General features: G+C 41.3%; 1 protein-coding gene across 5 annotated transcripts in view; it reads left to right on the plus strand.

Moving 5' to 3' along the window:
- The window catches only part of dab2ipb (DAB2 interacting protein b), a 194,197-nt gene that overhangs the window by 96,358 nt on the left and 73,719 nt on the right, over nucleotides 1–24,120 (plus strand). For all 5 annotated transcript variants that reach the window (XM_067438636.1, XM_067438637.1, XM_067438639.1 and 2 more), the window contains 2 exons: nucleotides 14,632–14,744; nucleotides 19,790–19,908. In XM_067438636.1, coding sequence (XP_067294737.1) covers nucleotides 14,632–14,744; nucleotides 19,790–19,908 — 232 coding nt within the window. The remainder of the gene's footprint in view (nucleotides 1–14,631; nucleotides 14,745–19,789; nucleotides 19,909–24,120) is intronic.

Below are 24,120 nucleotides of genomic sequence, written 5' to 3' on the forward strand. Positions count from 1 at the left end.
CACGGACACGCTCTCACTCTATCTCTCACTCGCATAGATATCTGACTAAAATGGAAAAAAAAGTTGTGAGAAAAAAGCACATAATATCTTTTAATGCCTACACTATAAAAAAAATATTTAAAAATTAGTTGCCTGGTTGCCTTAAATGTTGAGTTAATTGAAATTTAAAAAAAGAATTAATGCAATGAACATTTTTGAGAATTGACAACCTTTATTCAAATATTATTAAAAGATTTTGTAAGCATATTAGGTAATTGTGTGTGTATTATTTGTGATGACGCAGTGAAACATGCCAATTGTGCTATTTCCATGATTTATCAAATTTGTGATGTGGTTCAGATACAATAATATTTTTAGTTTTTTTATTTATTAAACCAATTTCCTTCATTTAATCAAGTATTTTTTTTTGTTATTTCATTAAACTCAAAATTTTAAGGCAACCAGGTTACTTACTTTTAAGTTAAACCAACAATATTTTTTTTCTTCAGCTGAATTCACATCATCAAATTTTTCCCCTTTTTTGATGTGCTGCATTATTTAATAGAGAGGCGATTTTGAGATGTGCTTTCAGCTTTTTCCTTTTACCCTCTTTACCTTAGTGGCAGAGGTATTTCAATGGACCTGGGCCACTAATATAAAGGTTTCAAGTTCAGTCACTTTGTAGGGATGATCCAGGAACTGGGCGGCTGCTGCGATCACAGTCCAGCAAAGCCACTAAACCAGATTCTGCTCCAGATGAATGATCCCTGTTATTAGTGTACTGTAAGTTGTTTTGGGCAGAAAGCATGTGGTGAGTGGTTTGTTAATTGGATTGGCTTCAGTCATGAGCAGTCTGATGTACCACAGACCCCTGCAGAGAACAGATCGAACTCATAATGTGCCGTCTCGCTCCATCTCTGACTCCTTTACTCATTATGCACTATTATGGTACTGTTGACTCATTTAATCCTCTGCACCAGATTGCATAACAAATGGCCATTATGCATACAAATAACCGGATGAGATGAAATCAAATACACGTGTACGTTATGACGCAGCATTGTTATAATGCACGCACTGGACTCTTTAAAAAGCTGCCAGGCCGAACATAGATATGGGAAATAGGCCTCCTGACTCATTTGGGGTGGTGCTCAGTGCTTTGGGACCAGGGTCTAAAGCACCGGGAAAAAAACTTTCCCTCGTAGTACTTTTTCATAGTTCAGGACACATCAAAGGGTTAGTTCACCCAAAAATGAAATTTATGTAATTAATGACTGACCCTAATGTTGTTTTTCACCCGTAAGACCTCCGTTCATCTTCAGAACACAGTTTAAGATATTTTATATTTTAGTCCCAGAGCATATGCAGTCAATGCACACTTTACTGTCCCAGTCCAGAAAGCTAATAAAAACATCATCAAAGTAGTCCATATGTGACATCAGTTAGTTGAATAGAATCTCTTGAAGCATCAAAAATACATTTTGGTCCCAAAATATCAAAAACTATGATTTTATTCAGCATTCTCTTCCGCGTTCCTCCTAAAGAATTTAAACGGTTCATGATTTCACGTGATTTCAGCAGTTCGGATCGCGTCAAACTGCTGAAATCACTTGACATTGGTGACCCGAATCATTGATTGATTCACTGATTCATAAACCGTTTGAATCTTTTTGGAGGAACACGGAAGAGAAGACAATGCAGAATAAAGTCATATATTTTTGGACCAAAATTTATTTTCGATGCTTCAAGAGATTCTAATCAACCAACTGATGTCACATATGGACTACATTGATGATGTTTTTATTCCCATTCTAGACTGGGACAGTAAAGTGTGCATAGAGTGCATATGCTCTGGGACTAAACTATAAAATATCTTAAACTGTGTTCCGATGATGAACAGAGGTCTTACGGGTGTGGAACGACATTAGGGTGAGTCATTAATGACATCAATTTCATTTTTTGGTTGAACTAACCCTTTAAAAATTGAGAGCTGAACATGCTGATTGGTTGAGTTAATGCAGCATTTTGTTTGGTTGACACCAAGTAAGCATTTTATTTCAATCCTTTTTAAAAGTATGTTGTAGTGCTAGTGTTATTTGCTATCCGAATAAAAAATCAAGCTTTAAAAATACGGCGATGAGGGTCAAGCTTGATAAAACTTATATGTGGAGGACGAAATGGAACTGGAAAGTCATGTGCAGTCCTACGTCACCGGACTAAACTTCACAGTACTTTACACCATGATAGAAACCCAGACAGCAACAGGTTTGGGGGAGAAAATGTTCCTGGGACAAATTGTTCCGTGTCATTTCGGTGGAAGCACGGCTTTAGAACAATGTATTACTGTAATGAGTTCGATGAGGTAAGGAAGGAAGAGGACACGGGGGTCGGCAGGACTGTTGATGCTTATTTATTATTCACTCAAACACAAACGTGCACACTTCCTCGTGTGTCTCTTTTCTCATATATCGCTCAGTCTCTGTATCACTTCCGGGTCACGCACGTCCGGCTTCCGGTATACTCAGGGTCTCTGTGCATCAACAGTCCGACTCTCTCTCTCCTCGGTCTCCGGTTCCGCTGGTGTTTTATCCCGTCTCCGCGCTCATTACTAGAACAAGAGACAGGTGTTATTAATCTGCGTCCAACCCACTCACTTACCGCTCGTCCCGTGGCCCTCTCTCCCGCTGCAGACCTCGCTGAACCACGCCCCCCTTGCCACATACCCCCACCGCCCGACTCAGGCCGGGGAGCCGTCCGGCCTGCAGCCCCCCCCCCCCCATTTCTGGAGAGGAAATCGGCCACAGCCATCTGAGCACCCGGCCTGTGGACCACCTTGAACTTAAACGGCTGAAGAGCCAGATACCAACGGGTGATCCGCGCGTTGGTATCCTTCATGCGGTGGAGCCATTGGAGAGGAGCGTGGTCCGAACAGAGAGTGAACTCCCGCCCCAGGAGGTAGTAGCGGAGGGTGAGAACGGCCCATCTGATGGCCAAACACTCCTTTTCTATGGTGCTGTACTTAGCTTCTCTCTTGGAGAGCTTGCGGCTAATGTACAGCACCGGCCGCTCTCCCCCCTCCACCTCCTGGGCCAGGACTGCGCCCAGCCCCCTGTCCGACGCGTCAGTCTGCAACAAGAAAGGGAGAGAAAAGTCAGGGGAGTGTAACAGCGGCCCGCCACATAGGGCAGCCTTTACTTGGGTAAAAGCCTGTTGACACGGCTCCGTCCACTGGACCGTATCTGGTAGCCCCTTTTTAGTAAGATCAGTCAAAGGGCTGGTGAGGTCCGAATAATTTGGTATAAACCGTCTATAATATCCCGCCAGCCCCAAGAACTGTCTTACCTCCTTTTTGGTCTTGGGCCTCGGACAGGTTGCAATTGCGGCAGTCTTATCAATTTGAGGACGCACCTGTCCATGACCCAAGTGGAAGCCCAGATACCTTACTTCCACCCGCCCAATCGCACACTTCTTCGGATTGGCCGTGAGCCCCGCTCTCCTCAGCGACCTCAGGACCGCCCTCACATGCTGCATATGCCGCTGCCAGTCGTGACTATAAATCACTATGTCATCTAGGTACGCCGCAGCATATGCAGCATGGGGACGCAAAATCCTATCCATGAGTCGCTGGAAGGTTGCGGGTGCCCCGAACAAGCCGAAAGGAAGCGTGACGAATTGGTGTAACCCGAACGGCGTGGTGAAAGCTGTTTTTTCTTTGGACAATGGAGACAAGGGGATCTGCCAATAGCCCTTTGTTAAGTCCAGTGTCGAATAAAATCGAGCCGAGCCTAACCGATCAAGCAATTCGTCAACCCGTGGCATTGGATACGCGTCGAACTTCGACACAGCGTTCACCTTGCGGTAGTCCACACAGAACCTGACCGAGCCGTCCGTTTTGGGGACCAAAACTATCGGGCTCGCCCAGTCACTGTTGGACTCCTCGATTACTCCCATGTCGAGCATTGCGCCTAATTCGTCCTGAACTACTTTTTTCTTGTGCTCAGGCAAGCGATACGGCCGGCTGCGAACTACCACGCCCGGCTCGGTCTCGATATGGTGCTGAATCAAGTCGGTACGTCCCGGTAGGGGCGAGAACACGTCGGCGAACTCCGCCTGCAATTTCGATAAATCAGCGAGTTGTAACGGTGAGAGGTGATCTCCCCCAGGGGCCAGCGCGACTGATTGCGCTTTAATGCTCGCCTCTGGCCCGAGATCATCCTCTCCCCCGATCACCGTTGCCAACAACACCGATTCCACCTCATTCCATTTTTTCAGCAGATTGAGGTGGTATATTTGACTTGCCCCGTTCCTATCGGATCGTATCACTTCATAATCGAGCTCTCCTATCTGCCGTGCGACCTCAAACGGCCCCTGCCACTTCGACATTAATTTTGAGCTCGAGGTTGGGAGTAGAACGAGCACCTTCTCTCCCGGTGTGAATTTGCGCAGTTTAGTACCCCTGTTATATGACCGGCTCTGGCGGTCCTGGGCTTGCAACAAATTCTCCCTAGATAGCCGCCCCAATGTGTGGAGTTTTGTTCGCAAGTCCATGACGTACTGAATTTCGTTTTTGGCCAACGAAGGCCCCTCCTCCCAAGTTTCTCGTAGGACGTCCAGCACCCCCCGTGGCTGACGCCCGTAGAGAAGCTCGAAGGGGGAAAACCCCGTGGAGGCTTGCGGGACCTCGCGCACAGCAAATAAGAGGGGTTCTAACCACCGATCCCAATTTTTGGCGTCTTCTTGTACGAATTTACGGATCATGGATTTAAGAGTGCGATTAAATCGTTCGACCAAGCCGTCTGTTTGTGGGTGATAGACGCTGGTTCGAATGGATTTAATGCCCAGTAATCCGTACAATTCGCTTAACGTGCGTGACATAAACGCCGTGCCTTGATCAGTGAGGATTTCTTTCGGAATCCCCACCCGGGAGATTAAACGAAACAGTGCGTCCGCAACACTCTTCGCCGAGATGTTGCGGAGAGCCACTGCTTCCGGGTATCGTGTTGCGTAATCCACGATAACTAGCGCAAAACGATGCCCGCGTGCGGATCGTTCTAATGGCCCGATGAGGTCCATCGCAATTCTCTCGAAGGGGACCTGCATTAATGGTAGAGGGCGCAATGGCGCTTTTGGGGCGGCCAGTGGGTTCACCAACTGACATTCAGGACAAGACGCGCACCACCTGCGCACATTGTCATAAATGCCTGGCCAAAAGAATCGGGTCATTAAACGATTCAGCGTGGCCGCCTGTCCCAGGTGGCCCGCCATCGGGTTCGAATGAGCCGCCTGGAAAAGCATTTCCCGGCGGCTCTTTGGTACTAACAATTGGGTTGTATCCATTTTTGACTGAGCGTCTTGGGTCACTCGATACAACCTATCCTTAATTATGGCAAAATAAGGATACGTGACGGGCAATGCGGGTTGAAGGGGCTGACCGTCGATGGTGCGGACCTGTTGAAACGCATGTTTTAGCGTCTCGTCTTGAGACTGCTCCAGAGGGAAGTCATCGCGGTCCGAGAGAATCAGTCTCTCAACCCCGCTCGGTTCCTCTGAAGCTGTTCCCAAGGGCCCCGTATCAGCCTCGCCAACCTGCACTCGCACCGCCCCGTTCCTAGCCTTGTTTCCCCAAGCGGCATCCGCGCACAACGACCCCAATAACGCCGAAAAGGCGGGCCAATTCGTCCCCAGAATTAGCGGATGCCGGAGGTGGGGACTAACCGCCACCTCAACACTATGCTTTTTCCCCCTAAACTGTATCGTGACTGGGACAACCGGATATTCCACCACATCCCCGTGCACACACCGCACCTTAACCACGCGGCTTGTATCCAACGCCCCAGGCTGAATCAGGCTTTGATGGATCGAGGTTTGGTTACATCCTGAATCCACCAAGGCCTGATATGTACCCCCCTTGATACTTACAGGAATTTGGTACTCTCCTGCTTGATCGGGGGTGGTCCGCTGGACGTCCGGGATCCGGATCATTGTTCCGATGTCCATCATCGGACATCGGTCCACAAAATGATCCGGATCACCGCACCGCCAGCAGGCCAGCCCAGGCCTATCCGCCGCCCCGGCGGCGGGGAGTGGGTTGGAGGCTGAGCGCGGATAGGGGGCGGAACCGGATCCATAGTCACTACCCGTCCCCAGCGGCCCCGCCCCCCTGGGCGGGACCCGCGAACTCCCAGACGGTCCAGGGCCCATCCCACCCCGGCCTCTGGGGGAAACGCGAGGAGGGCCTGGAGGGCGGGACCTGGGGAGAGGGACAGGTCGAGAGAGAGAGAGAGAAGGGGGAGAGAGAGAGGGAGAAGTTAGTGGGGGTGCGCCGACCCCCGGGCACGCCACCAGGTGGTCCTCCGCCAAATTGATGGCCGTCTCCAGCGACGTGGGCCGGTGGCACTGGACCCACTCGGCGGTCTTCCTGGGGAGCCGAGTGATGAACTGCTCCAGCACCACCAGATCGACGACATGGTCCACGTCGCTGCCGCCGGCCAGCAGCCATCTGCGGCACTCGTCCCGGAGCTGTTGGGCCAAGGCGAAGGGTCGACCGGACTCGCCCCACTCCAGGGAGCGGAAACGCTGGCGGTGTTGTTCTGGGGTCCGGCCGACCCGCTGAAGAATGGCCCGCTTCAGATCATCGTAGTCCAGGAGGTTCGCAACCGGTAGATGTTGCGCGGCCGCCTGGGCTTCGCCGGATAGCAGTGGAATGAGGCGCACCGGCCACTGTGCCCGGGGCCACCCGCAGGCCTCCGCGGCTTTTTGGAAGAGGTCCACGAAGGCCTCGGGGTCGTCCTCCGGCCCCATCTTTTGTAGGGGCACGTGCACCGGTGCGCTGGCCCGCCCAGCGGCCTCGGCGCGAACCTCCCGGTCCATCCAGCTCCGGAACTGCTCGCGGTCCTCTTGCTGGCCTTGGACAATGGCCTCGAAGCGGCGCTCCTGCTCGGTCCGAAGGTCCAGCAATGCCTTGTGATGTTCCTGGTGGAGGACCGCGAGGGAGGTGATGATCTCCGCAAATGGCGAGGCGGAGGGCGTTGTCATGGCGGCGGCTCTGTCCTGCTTCCTTCCCGGGTTTCGGCACCAGTGTAATGAGTTCGATGAGGTAAGGAAGGAAGAGGACACGGGGGTCGGCAGGACTGTTGATGCTTATTTATTATTCACTCAAACACAAACGTGCACACTTCCTCGTGTGTCTCTTTTCTCATATATCGCTCAGTCTCTGTATCACTTCCGGGTCACGCACGTCCGGCTTCCGGTATACTCAGGGTCTCTGTGCATCAACAGTCCGACTCTCTCTCTCCTCGGTCTCCGGTTCCGCTGGTGTTTTATCCCGTCTCCGCGCTCATTACTAGAACAAGAGACAGGTGTTATTAATCTGCGTCCAACCCACTCACTTACCGCTCGTCCCGTGGCCCTCTCTCCCGCTGCAGACCTCGCTGAACCACGCCCCCCTTGCCACAATTACTCTACCATGTTCTGTTTTCAGAGAGCTGACAGTTGGGCATCTCTTTTGCATGTGTGTGCTTTTTTGCATTGCCGTAAAGTCATTCAAGCACAGTGAGCTTTAGGAGCAGATGCAGGGAGTGTTTGATCAGGAAAAAAGACTACTTGACAGCATCCACACACACACCCTTTGCGTGCGAAAACCGTCCCTATTGTCTTATCCTTTAAAGGTCCACTATATAGTTTTTACAGTAAAAACTATACAGTGGCAAGAAAAGTATAAAAAAAATTGGGAATTATTTTGTTTTCTGCATTACTTTGTCATAAAATGTCATCAAATTTTCAACAATGTCACAAGTATAGACAAAACAATGTGCTTAAGCTAGCACACACACAAACAATTATAATCTTTCTTGTCTTTATTGAACACAATTCCATGAACATTCACAGTGACAGCCGCATTAGTGAGTGTCTAAATATCCTGTTTCACACAGAAGCTTACAGTAGCGTCTCGTATACTGTATGTATGAACCTGCAAAATGATCTAGCAACTGTAACCTAGTGACTAAAGCAGCATTAGTGGAAGACAGTGACTCTAAAAGTCTAAAATCTTCAAATGATAATGCAGATTGTAATCACGTCTTTGTTAGAGGATTTTCAAATCTTAACCAATTTTAAAACTGTGGGAGACCACAGACATAAGGACATTATAAATACATTAGAATCTTTTGAATGTTCACACCAGAAGATTCTTCCAAACCGCGAGACCACACACTTGTTGATTAGTAACATTTCCACAGTGAGACGAGATCTCACAGAGACTCGCAAGATCAAGAAGAAAAACAAATGGAGGATGATAGATGTCATCAGCTGGTTCTCCTGACTTGAGTTTTAAGAAACCACTGACCCTAATTTGTTCAACAGTAGTTTATTAATCTATATAAATGACTGGATTGCTCATGATGACATAAAAAGTGAAGCCACCACACCGCCATATTGGTATTCCCTATTCCCTCACATTCTATTGAATTAATAGGAAATCATCAGTTTTTAATGACAAAACATTACCTAATGGGTCAGCTCATTTATATCTGGAGTCTCCCTGTACATTTTTACAATGTAAATGTCCTAAACATTTAAATGGTTATTTGTTTAAATGTAAGTATTTACCCTGCTTTTTAAAATATACATTCATCTTTATTACAGTAGCAAATGATCAGATCAGCTGATGGAAAATACCCCCTCAGCAGTTCTATTACAAATGTCAAAATGCTTCTTCTGAAATCTGAATACAGATTTATGTTTTTAAGGCATGCACATACAGCCTAATTACTGGTGTACAGTTATTCACTGTTATTTAATTATGTTGTGTTCTACTGTTTTCATTCATACAGTAACTGTAAATTATTCAAAAGTGTTTTCATTAACAGCATTTTTTGTGAAACAGTAAAGATAATGACTTGTTAAATTAATAATTAGCTCAATAATAAAGTATATATAAACGTTTTGGGATGCCTGCCTTTACATGCACATTAACTTTAATGACATCCCATTCTTTATCTGTAGGGTTTAATATGGAGTTGGTCCACCCTTTTCAGCTATAACAGCTTCAAACTGTTCACAAGCTGGGAGCATTACATTTTCCCAAATGTCTTGGTATGCTGAAGCATTAAGAGTTCCTTTCACTGGAACTAAGGGGCCAAGTGGAGGTCTGTGGCTATTGACTCTGCAGAAAGTTGGCCACTTCTGCACACTGTGCACCTCAGCATGTGCTGACCCCGCTCTGTGATTTTACGAGTTAGTGTTGTTCCCAGTTGCTTCCACTTTCTTATAACACCACTTGTAGTTGAACGTAGAATATTTAGTAGTGAGTAAATTTCACAAATGGACTAATTTCAGAAGTGGCAACCTATCACAGTACCACACTTGAATTCACTGAGCTCCTGAGAGCGACCCATTCTTTCACAAACGCCTGCATGCCTAGGTGCGACTGATAAGCTGGAAATCAGGTGATTTAAGGTTAAAGGTTTTGGCTGTAAGTCAAATGTCCTGTGTCAAAATTGTAAGATTGCAGTTTAGGAATAGTTTAGAATGCAATAAAAAAAATCAATTTATATAGATCAGTGGTATACACACAAAATAGGGTTATGTGAAAAGACCTCAGATTGTTTCAAAATATTTGTGAGGACTTTTTTTACACATACACACATATATATATATATATGATAATCCAGTGTGTCTGCATGTAACAGTGCTCTTATGTGTTAGATCATGACACATGTTCCGTAACTTCATTCTCACTCAGGAATGTCCTCTACAGGAAAAACTGGAAACACTGTGTCCCAGCCCACAGCTCAGGAAGTGTGTTGTCTGACCCTGAGAGTGCATGCGCTGATAGTTTCTGTAAGGGAGTATTCTAAGACTGGCTGAATTCTCAGCAGGTTTGAGATGTGGTTGCTATGGGAACAGCAGAGCCTGATTGTCCTGTATGACCACTGGGAAAGTTACCTGTCAATCATGGTGCCTGTGAGGACAACCGGGTCTAATGGAAACACATGTTTAACTCGAGGAGAGAGACAAATGTGCAGGTGTTTGTGTGCGTGGGTGGTCATATCTTCTTGTCTTAATGTTGTGTTTTTCAGAGGTTACATTATGATGCTGTTTTTAATTTGGTTTAAAGGCTGTTTACACAACCCCATTTTCAGCTAAAAAAAAAATGTTTTATGCATTTTGGCATTTCGTTTTTTCGAGCAACAATACTGTACTTACAAAAAAGAGAATTTGTGAAAACGGTGACTTCATGCGCATATGTATTATGTTCAGTCTTTAGGCACAGGGGCGCAGGAAGTAGGGCTGGATTGTAAATTAAACGCAAATTATTATTATTTTTTTTATGTGTTTATTTTTAGCATTTAGTATTTTATTTGTAATAAACTCTTTAAGTGGGTTATTAAAAAGTGTTATTTATATTGTTGAATTGTTTTTTAAAACGTACATGCAGTGTGATGTGATATTGTGACCGTTGCAGTGTTGTATAAAGTGAGGCAGATGTTTTGTGTTCATTTCTATTTCCTGTCGCTATGCAGGCTCTTTTATTGTATATGACAGTGTAAAGAGCTCGGTCCGTTGCATTATGATTGCAAGCAGTATCAATAATGTCAAAACTGTGATGTGCAGTCAAATGCCCTGTGTTGTATGTTGTTTAAACAAGCTTTCACACTGAGTTTTGACATGTTTTTTTATAGACTTTCTTATTCAGAGTCTATAAAAGTCACGCACAAACACACACAAAACACAGCACCACCAACTTAAAAACTTCTTCCTGCTTAATTATTCTTTACCAAGTGACATTGTGATCTACTGGCCTGGTATGCATAATAAAGTGTTTTTAGTGATTTTCACAGATCTGTTTGAATGGGATCGTTATTGTTGTCTGTACAGAGGAAAAAGCTTTTTTTTTAGGACATTGTTGTTGTGTAAATGTACCCTTAGTCAGCAAAAGATATTCAACTGCAGACACGTCAGTGTCTAAGAAAAAATGAAATAAATTGCTGTTTGATGTGAAAACAACCTGTGGTGAAGGACTTTGTACATCAATAAAGCGGAATTGTATTAGTAACTGTATTATATAAATCATATATATATTTTTTTTTACTAATTAGTCACTATAAAAATGACAAATAAACGTGTGTGTGTGTGTGTGTGTGTGTGTGTGTGTGTGTGTGTGTGTGTGTGTGTGTGTGTGTGTGTGTGTGTGTGTGTGTGTGTGTGTGTGTGTGTGTGAGCCTGTTTATGTGGTTTATGAGGACACAAATTTGTATAACTACATGGGTATTACACTGGTATTACACTATAAATGTGGTTTATGAGGATTTCAAATGTCCTCATAATTCAAATAGCTTTAAAAACATACTAAATTATGTTTTTTTGAGAAAGTAAAAATGCAGAATGTTTCCTCTGATGGGTAGGTTTAGGGGCAGGGGCAGTGTAAGGCGATAGATAATACGGTTTGTACAGTATAAAAACCATTACGCCTATGGAGAGTCCCTGTAAACCACATAGACCAACATGTGTGTGTGTGTGTGTGTGTGTGTGTGTGTGTGTGTGTGTGTGTGTGTGTGTGTGTGAGTGTGTGTGTGTGTGTGTGTGTGTGTGTGTGTGTGTGTGTGTGTGTGTGTGTGTGTGTGTGTGTGTGTGTGTGTGTGTGTGTGTGTGTGTGTGTGTGTGTGTGTGTGCGTGCATGCATGCGTGCTTGTGTGGGTGTGGGTGTGAGTGTGGGTGTGTAACTAAAAAAAGGTAATTTATCATTCCATTGATATTTATATTTTAATGATAAACATGAACTATCATATTATACTTTCTAAAGTTTGATGACTTAATGTACATTTAAAAATATTGTGTGATATTTTTTGTCTTTTACCTTTTATTGAATTCCCTTTTTGATAATAATAAGAATAATTAGCAGCCCTAGTTGATATACATGCACTCTAAAAAATGCTGGGTTAAAAACAACCCAAGTTGGGTTGGAAATGGACAAACCCAGAAATTGGGTTGTTTGGATTGCTAGGGTTCAAACAACCTAATTTCTGGGTTTGTCCATTTCCAACCCAACTTGGGTTGTTTTTAGAGCATCAGCATTTTTTAGAGTGTGTACAATGTAATCAATCCTGAACCAAAATCATCTGACATGTACAGCTATCAGGTCAATGTGTTTTCTCATAAGACCTGTCTGTTTGTGTTTTTTCCCCTGCCTAAGCTCACAGGTGGTTGACACTTGTTGAACAGCCTCTCCTGAGGGAAGGAGCAGTAAATGAAACACTGATCGTCACATTCATCTAGAACCACACACAAAGTAGCCACAAGGACTGATTCTCACTCTCTCACAGCTGTGTTCCTTCACATCTTATATCTTTAACAAGCAGACTCTCTCACACTGAGGGAAAGTGAAAGACATCTCTCCCATATCAAACTACTGTTGAATTCTCATTACACATCGCCACTGGGCTTGATGGAAACTGGTTCGCTTGATGGAAGTTTAATAATCGGCGGTTGAAAGGGTTTTTAGCTGGATAATGTGAGAATTTTCTCTTCTCTCTTTCATGTCTGTGTTTAGCGTTTTTGAAATCTGTTTTGAAAGTGATCGTCATCTGAGAGAAAATGGTTGTCAGGCTATCACCAGACCAAGCTCAGTTTAAAATTGAACATTGTTCTGGGGAGTCTGCTCAGTATCTTCCACTGCACAAGAAGTGTGATAAACCAGCATTATTTGAATGACTCCATATGCAAATTAGTCCTTCAACCAATCATACCACAAGAGGCTTGATCAACGGGCAACGACCCATCGTGTCTCTATCTGTCATCGTGTTAAAGCCGCCAATAGCTTGTCAGGTGGATAAGCCAGTCTACGATTGGTTCCCGCAAAAGTGGTAGAAGCAGTAGAGATGAATGTGGTGTCCAGGCGAAATCAAATCACCAGCAGATCAGGCTGGGTTTATTAAGTCTAAGAAAATGGTGTACTCGGGTGACCAAATGACCGACCGCATGCTTTCCTGGGTAACATCACAGTTTTTGTCTTTGTGTTCAAGAGCCCTTAAAGTAAAACAAAACAATTTTAATAATTAATGGCCCACTGTAATAGACATATCCTTGGTTTTCATTTCAAAATAATGTTCACCTTTATGTGTAGTTGATATATCAAGCATTGAGAGCTGTGTCCTGCAGTGTGACATACATTTTTGTACGTTTTTTGGCCTCATATTACTTTTTGAAGACTACATGGAATATATGCTATATGTTTTTATGTATTATGATTGTACAAAATATTATATATTACAATATACACTCTCAGAACAAAAGTACAGTGCTGTCACTGGGGCGGTACCTAAGGTACAAAAGTGAAACCCCTAAATGGTACATAATAGTACCTTAAAAGGTACATATTAGTACTTTAGGAGTGCGTATTAGTACCTTAAAGGTACATATTAGTACCTTTTCGATTTTGTACCTTAGGGTACCACCCCAGTGACAGAAATGTACCTTTTTTTCTGACAGTGAAAAAAAATTGACACTACGGGCCTGCAAATCTGTGAATGTTTATTAAAATGGTATACAAATATTTGAATAGTGACAAGTCTTTGAATTTGAACCAACAATATACTCTTAAACTTCAAAAAAAGTTCATGACCATTTTATTTTCCAGTCCATACAACATACCAGATGGTTGAAATTTGGGAAATTGGGTGAAACGATGCTTGAAAACAATTCCCCTCTCTCTCTCTCTCTCTCTCTCTCTCTCTCTCTCTCTCTCTCTCTCTCTCTCTCTCTCTCTCTCTCTCTCTCTCTCTCTCTCTCTCTCTCTCTCTCTCTCTCTCTCTCTCTCTCTCTCTCTCTCTCTCTCTCACTCTCTCTCTCTCTCTCTCTCTCTCTCTCTCTCTCTCTCTCTCTCTCTCTCTCTCTCTATGTGTGGGAAAAAAATGAGTTCTAAATAAAGACTTTGCTCAGATTGTGTCTTGTAGGGGGATCAGTGTGTGATAGTGAGATCAGAGCGACGCACTCAACATAATCTGTTTCTAGATCTATGTGTACCTATCTTGACAATGATTGGATAAAGCAGTCAGTCAGGCTTCATTTTCCCTAGCATGTGAACGCCAGGGTTCTCCCGAAGGGCAGTAATAAACAGTGAGAAGATTTAAGAGCTTTGTATACTGGTGGCACAAGGTGGTAGCGTTTTGATGACTTTATGAATGGGCTATTAGGACATTATGACAGTGGAAAATCAGTCACTGAATGGGTGTGTTGGCATGACGATTGTTTCTGTGGTGTAATCTGCCTATCGATCATGCTGTGAGAGTCTTGTTGTCAACATTCACGCTTGGACAACATGCTGTGATGTGTGCATGAGAGTTTATTCTTGGCTGTCTTAAAGCTTTCGGAATGAATGTATAAACAAATACCTTCGAAGATTATTCTGACGCTATGGCAGTATAATTTTAGAAGTACAAAATGTGCATTATAGTTAAAATTTTCGTAGTATTTTTTTGATTTGCTGGGAATAAATAAATGTTATTGGATGTTTAAAATAATTTCAAACATATGTGGTTTTTGTACGTTCGGTCAATGATAAAATACATTTTTGTTGAAGGACATAAACAAGGCAGAAACGTTTGTATTTGGCACAATAATTTTTAATAAAAAAACTCTCTCTCTGTCCCACAGACTCTCCACCGGAGAGAACAGGGCGGAGACGTAGCATGCCAGGCTCCGCCCCTGACAAAGCCCCTCCCACAATGGAGCCCACTGCCACTGCTGCTACACCCTTCAGGGTCACCGTGAGTATTATATGTTTTTTGTCATATGTAAGAGTGTATCTGATTATACACAGTCTGGACTCCAGATGTGCCCTACATACTGTGCTCAGATGTGTTTTATCTTTATTGCCACTACTCTTCTGATCTTAAGTAATAAAACTTTAGCAATTCTAATAAATTTGAGCTTTAAAGCCATTTTGTCAAATACTAATTTCCTATTTCGGGCTATAAACTAAAGCTGTGAAGTTTTTTTATTTATTTTATTTATTTTTTATTAGAAAGTAAAAATCAGGTACACACTCAACCAAAGTCACATTAAGCCAAATATTTAACCAAACTCAAGATCTGTACCAAAACCACAGGGTTAGGCTGCATTCACTGCAGGTCTTGATGCACAATTCCAATTTGGTGACTATATCCGATTTTTTTGACGACTCGCTTACATCATCTTTTAAAAGCGACCCGTATCCGATATATGCATATACACTGGCACAACAGCCCAAGACGGTCTTAACCAGAAAATGAAGTAAAACGCAGTTATATGCAATGGATGCTGACAAAATGATTATTCAATGTTTTGCTTTCCGCACTTTTCCACACATAAAGGTCAGCAAAACATTTCTCTCATAAGGCGGAAAAAAAAAAGGAGAGCCCTCGGTCGCAGTTCGTGTCCACCTGAGTCGACGTCATTCGCCTCCGTCCCTTTTCCGATGACGTACGGCTCACATTTACTGGGGAATATCCGATTTGACCGCTTACATGGCAGACGCAAACGCATGTATCCGATTCATACCTGAGCTGTCGGATTTATTACCAGATATGAGTGAGGCCTGAATCCCATCTAAGGATATCAGAATCCATGTGTTTTTTTCCTGCTTACACGACACGTCATATCCAATCTGAGCCACATGAGAGGAAAAAAATGGGTCACTTGAACCATGCAGTGTAAATGGGGCCTTTTATCTAAGAACAAGCCTAGTATTAAGTTGAGGTCAAGATCAAGGCTATATATACAGGCTATATTATACATTAGAATATTACACAAATACAGACAACATAAAATGTTGAATAAGCTCCATTTGAAGGGGACGTTTTTTTGATGGCTACAGAAGCTTTAAAAGTGTTCGAATGCTTATATAATTGTAATGATATTAAAGAAAAAAAAAAACATCTTGTGATTGAAAGGCAGTCTGTTAGCAATCGCTTCAAATTGAGGCTCGCGTTATGTGCCGGTTGCGGGAAATGAATCATTAGCAATCAACAGCAGGTGATATTCAGTTGTTTTCACCCTCTGTTTGAAATCAATTCCTGCAAAGCTTATACGTGTGTGTTTGCTGCTTATCATTTAGTGAATGCAGATTTAATTACATTTAAATGAGACATCTGAGCTGACTCAAGGGCCACTTGACCTCTGAGCTTCTGCAGATTCGGGCCCAATTATTTTTCTAGCTTAGTGCGTAGTGTGCAGATATGTCCTGCGACGTTAAAACATTTCTATCATAATTCTTCTTGATGCTGTACATGTTTGAACAGGTTTGATGCAAGGAATGGAAGCTTTAGATGTTAATGTTGAATGAATGGTAATGGGTGAATGAATAGAATGCCATAGATTGGTGGTTAGGTCAGTCTACAGTACGCAAGCAATTAGGGAAGTATTTGCAATCTCCCTGCACCCCCCGCTGGTAGGTAATGGTACTGTACCCTTTGAAATCAAGAGCTCATGAGATTTTTCTCCCCTCTTCCTCTCTTTTTTATCCTCCGTTCTGAGTTCTTATTCACTGTGCATGACTAACACCATCAATTGGTCTAATTTTGACCATGATGCATGAGCAGATGTATCGATTGACCATGAACGTTCTCATATGAGAAAAATATTTATTACAGGGCAGTCTGTCTTAAGAAACGAGTAGTTTTGTCCCTGCAATGCTTTCAAATGTTTCTTTAAAGCCCACTCTGTCAACTAATTGTGCATTAAAGAGGGAGTGTGGGAAAAGCACAAGAACGCCACAAAGAACAAATTTCTGGTTTGTTTCTTTTTTCTTTTTTCTTTGGATCGATAAGTTACTCAGTTGCCTCAGGTTTGTTGTGTTTTAACCTGTATTAGTTTCAGTGGGTGCCTGACGCACAAAGCTGACACGGCACTGAGTCATATTAAAAGGATATTATTTAGCTCTTATTTAAAAAAAGGCTTTAGTTAAATGCATTTCATGTTGTGTTTTCTGTAGATTTTCTCCTGGCAGGTATTTGACGTACTCTTGATATAAATTCCTGCACTCGCACATAACCCAGATGTAATGAAAAGTGATCTGTGTTTCGTAATTCCCCAAATCATCCTTGTGGTTCAGCATAGACCTAACGATGAAGATGGGATCTTGCAAAAATGTGTGTCCAAGGGACTGATGGAATGATGACTCTACCCTGGATATTGACTGTCAACATCCATGACCTTTTTTGACAGACCTCCTCGATAGTTGCTTATTAACACGGCCTGATGTTACACCCCATGACTGAAATATTCACTAGTGCTGTAAAGAACAACTGTTTTGATAAATTATTTAATCAGATTTTCCACAACTCTGTGTAACCCCTCCTGTTCGAACCTCCCACTCCAAGTGGGTCTGCCGGCATGAGAGTCAGACACTTTTACAAGGAGGCTAAAGGCTGCAACTTCTAGCGTCAGTCGCTAGAGCGTCTTTTGAGGTCAGAGGAGTGAGGTTTACTCACACAGCAACTACTAGCTGGCCGCCGTTACACTCACGCTCCTCAACCTCGCTCCCATCCGGGTCACAGCACCAGTGTAACCCCTCTTGTTCGAACCGCCCGCTCCAAGCGGGACTCGAACCCAGGTCCGCCTTCATCAGAGTGGGACGCCTTCACAAGGAGGCTAATGGCTGCCATCTCTAGCATCAGTTAGTGGAGTGTCTCGTTTCACTTGAGAATGCAATCGACGGCCGTTTATGAGCGCTATTTATTCATATTAAACATCTAACATTTAAAAAAGTTAAACATTTTAAATACTTACAATCTACACACAAGTCGCTGTGCTCACAGCGTCACATACATTAATATTTTAACAATTTATAAAAGATGAATCACTGTCTAGCCATCTGGAAATTTTGTATGGCGATAAAGGTTATGATCATATATTTTTTTGTTGTATTACACCACATTGTGTGTGTATATTAGCACTGTTTGTTGTTTTTCTTGTGGTATGAGATGCACAACCGGAAGCACAACCGCGTGACATCAGACTTAACAACCGGATACTGTACATATGACTATGACATTCGTTTGGCGCTTAAAATGCAAATCTAATTCAAATCAGGTGGATTCTGATTGGCTGTCAATGTTCCAGCTGAAAAACAAAAACGTGATCACAACAATATCATTTTAACTTTATTGTGGACTTTCATATTCTCATGATTAGGACAATTACTAAAATATATTGTAATAGTTAAAAAAAATCTATATAATGTAAAGAGCACTAGTAGAGTTTTTGTATACACACACATTCTTTCTTCTAAACATAGCAACACATTTCTGTCATCATATGACATTATAGTTAATTTAAAAGCGTAATTTGATGTTTAACATAGAATATTGTTTTGATACACGATTGTTTCTTTGCTCTTTTTGATCGACATGCTCTGTGATGCTTTTATTTTTAATACATTTAATTAAAACAGCAACTCACAAATACACAATACACTTCCATAGTAAAAGTATAAAACACATTTACATTGATGCAAAAGCTTTCAATTTCAAATAAATGTTTTTAACATAAAATTCTTCAAAGAATCCAGAAAAAAAATTGACAGTTTCCACAAAAATATTAAACTTTTATTCACCACTGATAATAATAAGATTTGTACCAAATCAGCATATTAGAATGATTTCTAAAGGATCATGTGAGAATTCAGCTTTGCCATCACATGAATAAATGACATTTAAAATGTATTAAAATAGAAAACTTCAATTGTAAGAACAATTCTCAGTTTTTACTGTTTGGTGAGCATAAGAGACTTTTAAAACATAAAAAAAGTGAGCTATGTTAGGCATCTCGCCACTAAAGATCATCGCCGTGTGCTTTTTCTTCCGAGACCTGCAAAAATATTTGTCAAAATAATTATCAGTTTACTTGACTGCTTTCTAAGTGCTTGCTGTGACAACCTGGCAACATGAAATTATAAACGTATGACCTTCTTTGAAGCATTCAATGTGAACTTGCTGCAGCCCTACAATTTACCCTCTTTCACCTTTCAAAGCTAACATACAACATTTCCAGATCTGCTGCAGTATTTTTATAATTCCTGTTATGTTTGGACAGGGGAGCTTGTTTATTCTTCAGATGTCTTTTCGTCGTCTCTCTCCGTCCTCTTCTGATTTGATTTGCTTTCTTTCGGTGCTAGCAAACTGTACGCTGCAATACTCTGACTGATTGCTCTGTGATTAAGAGATGTCTGCGTGTAATAATTTGCATATATTGTGAATAGTAATCAGTAGGGTGCCTTTAATTATGTAGAAAATGCAGATGTGTTAATTGGTAGGGGGGAACGGCCTGCTTTCTGTTTGTTTACTAACACTTCCTTGTCAGAAACTTCTCATTTCTACTGTCTCACCTCTCTTTTCCTTTCGACACACTTTACACACCATTTCTTTTTTCTGTCTCGCTCTCTTTCTCCATTGCCTTTCTCACTCTCTTCTTCTCACATTTTCTGTCTGCTTATAGCAGGATCGTACTTTGTCCTTGACTCTCATTCTTGTTCCTTTTCGCTCTCATTCTTTCCTTTTTCACTCTTTCTCACTTTGTGCCTCCTTTTGCTTTCTATGCCCTTGATGCCAACATGCTGTCGCCATGGTAACTGGTGCCTAAAGAAAAGTGAGTCTTGAGCCGCAAAAAATGTGACAGGTGCTTTCACAGAAAAGGGGTGTATAATGTGGGAGAATTAACGAGTGAGTGAATTTATGAAATGGTTGTGAAAGATCAATTTGAAATGTTTTTGTGTGTGTGTGTGTGTTATATGTATATATAATGTCTCTCTTATTCTCTTTCATTTCCTCATCAGGGATTTTTGAGTCGCAGGTTAAAGGGCTCAATAAAGAGGACTAAGAGTCAGCCTAAACTGGACAGGAACAGCAGTTTTAGACACATCCTGCCAGGCTTCAGACCAGTGGACAATGACAGGTAAACAACATACATTTTCTTTCTCAGTCCAATTATTATTACTATTATTTAAAGCTTAAGTGTCTTATCTCTGTGCCACTAGCGTCACCAGACCTACCCGTTCAGACAATTACTCTAAGTGTATAGAGAATCTGTGTCTTTGGATAGTTTTAAACCAGTGCTTAGACACATTTGTTGCCTCCAAGTCCTCCTATTGTCCAAGATTGCTAATGTGACCTTTTACACCACAGACTGAATGAAATTAGGCATTGCTTGGTAATTGGTTGACCTAAATTGGTATTATCTAATTGTGTAGTTAAAGGGATAGTTGACATTGACGTTCTTCTTTCAGACGAATAATATTGGAATTATATTTAAAAAAAAGTCATTATAAATCCAAGCTTTATAAGGGTAGTGATTTTGTAGCTCTGTTTTTGAAGTCCATAAAAGGCTATCTATCCATCATATAACTGCTCCACACGACTCCGGGAGGTTAATAAAGCCCTTCTGAAATAAATCGGTGTGTTTGTGTCAACAACAAAAAAAAAATCCAATTTTAAAACTTTATAAACTAAATTATCTAGTCTCCAGCCGATCACCTTCCGTATTCAACTTACAGAAAAAGTGTTGGGCCTCTCGCCATTCAAAATGCTTACTCACTTTTTATGGACTTCAAAATACAGAGCCACAATCACTAACATTATAAAGATTGGATTAGCCAGGACTTTAAATATAATTCTGAAAATGTAATCATAGAAGAAAATAATGTTTAATCATTATGAATGAGAGTTTATTGTTTACATTTATCCATATATCAAAGGATCATGCGTGTGTTTTCTGTGCCTGACTGTTAAAGTCCACGGAGGTGTTTGCATGAAAGACATATGGGGTTATTTGGGGATAGGTGGAAAATTACAGAAAGGGGCAGATATGCTGACCTTGGGGAAGGGTTTAAGAGGAAATTAAATAGTTTAGTCTGCAGTTATCACTCTGCAGACATTCGGGATGGCTGTATGACTGTGACTCTTTTATTGCAAGAAAAGAAATCTTTGTAAAGACAATTGGTGAAGGTTTGTCTCTTATTTAGTGATGTTAAATTTTGCCACAACAAGGGTGAGTAAATCACAACTTAATTTTCAATTCTGAGTGAACTAACCCTTTACATTTAACAGCTGACAGCTGATTGGTTGGATGTAATCCATTACATACCTTTCTATCAAAGTTATCTGACATGATCAAGATTACATTATCATTTGTTCTAGCTGACACAATTTAACTCAGAATTCTTGTCATATTTTAGTACCGTTATCTAAACTATAGCGAATAAACTGTGATAATATGAGAAAATGTTGAAGGTGTCTGAATAAATTTTAGTTTTACTGTATATATATATATATATATATATATATATATATATATATATATATATATATATATATATATATATATATATATATATATATATATATATATATATATATGTATTTGTACTTACAACAGAAACTATGTTAAATTATTTTATAAAAATAATTATAAATAATGAAATTAAAATTATCTCCATAATATCAGTTAGAGTTGAATAATAAGTCCAATGAATAATAAGTCCAATGTTTTTTTGAAATGTGTCATTTATATGTACATGAAATTTCATGTGTCATTTATATACATTCACATAACTTTCACACTTTCAAAAACTTTTCAAAATCACACTTCACACAATTTAATTCACTGTTTAGAATGACCTCGTACAGTACGTAGGATTTTCAAGACCCTGGTTCTTAAATTAAAATGAACAGATTAAACATGTTTTAGCTTACTTTCAACTTGTTGTGTTTTATGTTATTTTTAATCATTATACATCATTTTGCAGCTGTCAAGTGTGTGACTTGGAAGTGTGTTAAGGCCCTCTTGTGGGTATTGGCCCACTGTTTTAATTAAAGTTATCAAAAAAAAAAAAAAAAAAAGCACACGTCAGCTTTAGGAATTAGAATCCCAGTTTTGTATCTTTTAGTCACTGTCTTGACAAGATGAGTTACAGTCATGTACAGTCATGGTCATGGCACCAAATGTTATTGGAAACAATACAAGGCAGTTGTTTTTGACCTATTTTAAAGCTTTACTGGATGTGAGAGGCACTGTGTGAGCAGCTGTATAAGGCGGATGAGTCTCAGTATAGATGCGTTTGCATTCTGTGTGCTAATTCTTATAGTATAACACATATGTAAATGTAAGAGTTTGCATTTCCTCCATGTCCGTGCTGCATAATTTGCTGCACAGTGAACAATGAAGTGTGTGTGTGTGGTCTGAAGGTTTGTGTGTGTCTGTTTGGCAGACTGGTTATTGAGGTCACTTTTGACATGCCTCTCTTGTCAGTGAAAACCGACAGAGCTTTGCAGTCCAATCTGTCATCTGCCTCTTTCTCGGAGATGCTCCTTCATGCATCTTCTCTTTGCCTTATCCCATAAATATCCCTCACTTTAAACAGACTGCAGCTGTGCCCTGCTCTTGAGCTTTTGCTCATTTCTATGCAAATTTGGGTTCTGAAAGTTTCGCTGTACTTTATCTTACCATAAATTTGATACACTTACCATTATGCGCACAATTTGTAGAACAATAACAGTTTTGGTAGTGGGACTAGAAATTGAAGGGTTTATTCCGTTTTTTCTTGTCTAGTCTAAATCTTTAAAGTGGACATTAACGGAGCATTGCGAGATGGGAGTCTGCTATAGGAGTAAATGTAAATCATAGTGAAGTCAGGGCAAAAATACATCGATTGGATGCTCAGTGTCCAATAAACAATTACATTGTTTTTCCCCCCAAGGCAAACAGCAGTCATAATGGACTGCCAGTAGAGCGCAATTACCAGACGGCACCCAAAAAGAAGAGTTTGAAGCCTCTTGCCCAGTGAATTTTTTTTGTAACTCCTAAGTTTTGTATTTTGTGCTTTTAAATCCAACTGATTTCACAGAACAGATTCATAATGAGGCATTAATGTCATTCTGTATGATATTTTTGTTTAATAAAAAAACAAAAACAAAAAAAACAGGCATGAATAGATAAATGACACTGTTGTGAAAGCAGGCTTCCATTTAATTAAGTTGTCACCACTGGTTTTAAAACATGAACCAGGTTGACCTCAACCCGATCAACCAGATTTAGCTAGCTCAAAATCTCTTTTTGTTGTTGTCGTTTATTTTGAGGAAATTAATATATTTATTGTTGTATTATAGTTAGTTAGTAAGGTATATTTTTAGTTCTTTCTCTCATTTTTTGGACCTCAGTCAGTCCAACCCCAGGTTATACTTGATCTGTGCTCAGTGTCAATTATCTTGTTAATCTGGGTATTAGCTTCCAGTTTAGCTTTAGCCGTTAGCCTAGATCCTAAGGATTCCCATTCAGTCACAGCCCTCGTTTTACCTTATATCAGCAGCATTTACATCAGCCATTGCACTAAACCCATGGCCTGAGCTGCTCATCCATTCTTTACACAAATGAGATTATATGTGCGGATGCTGCTAATCCCAAAAGCATCTCATTTGATTGGATTAAGTGTAGTAATTGTCTGTGCTGTCACCATTGCTTGGCTGGAGCAGACTATGGATGGCTGTGCTTGTACAGATAGGGGATGAGTACTCTAGACTTCTGTGGGGCCAAATGGATTTTTGTTGAAATTCTGTGCCCGATGCCCCGGCTGATGTGAGTGCAGCTTTTTCGATCTGTGCTTGAGTGTTTGTGCATGTATCTCTCTGTCTGTTCTGGATTATTACATTCATTTGGCTGAAAATGACCCTGCGTTACAAGACAGTCTGATTGTGGCTTCTATTAGAAAGAGTCGAGCGCTCTCAATAGAAAACAACTAAGCACTTAAGCACTTCTGTCATGGGATATAGGGAGCACGGGGCACAGCCTAACACGGGGTTAGTTTTAACACGCGTGGTTTAAAACTTTCCACACGTTCCAGGAGGACGAAACCTAGTGTATTTACTAGTTGCCATATCAACAATATATAGAGAAAAAATGTCCCAAAATTAAAAAATACTTGGAAAATATCACTAAACATTTATTTAACCATAGCAAAAGTACATTTCTTACGTTTATTTTTCATCTCTGTTTGTTGTGTTAATAAGACAAATGTGATATTATTGTAATCTTATATCTGTTATGTAACAGTTGAGATCGTTCTTTAATGCTGATCCAACCAGCAGAAGACACGAGCTGCAGTTTAAATCTCGG

This window comes from Pseudorasbora parva, chromosome 3 (assembly GCF_024679245.1).
Source record: "Pseudorasbora parva isolate DD20220531a chromosome 3, ASM2467924v1, whole genome shotgun sequence".
NCBI lineage: Eukaryota > Metazoa > Chordata > Actinopteri > Cypriniformes > Gobionidae > Pseudorasbora > Pseudorasbora parva.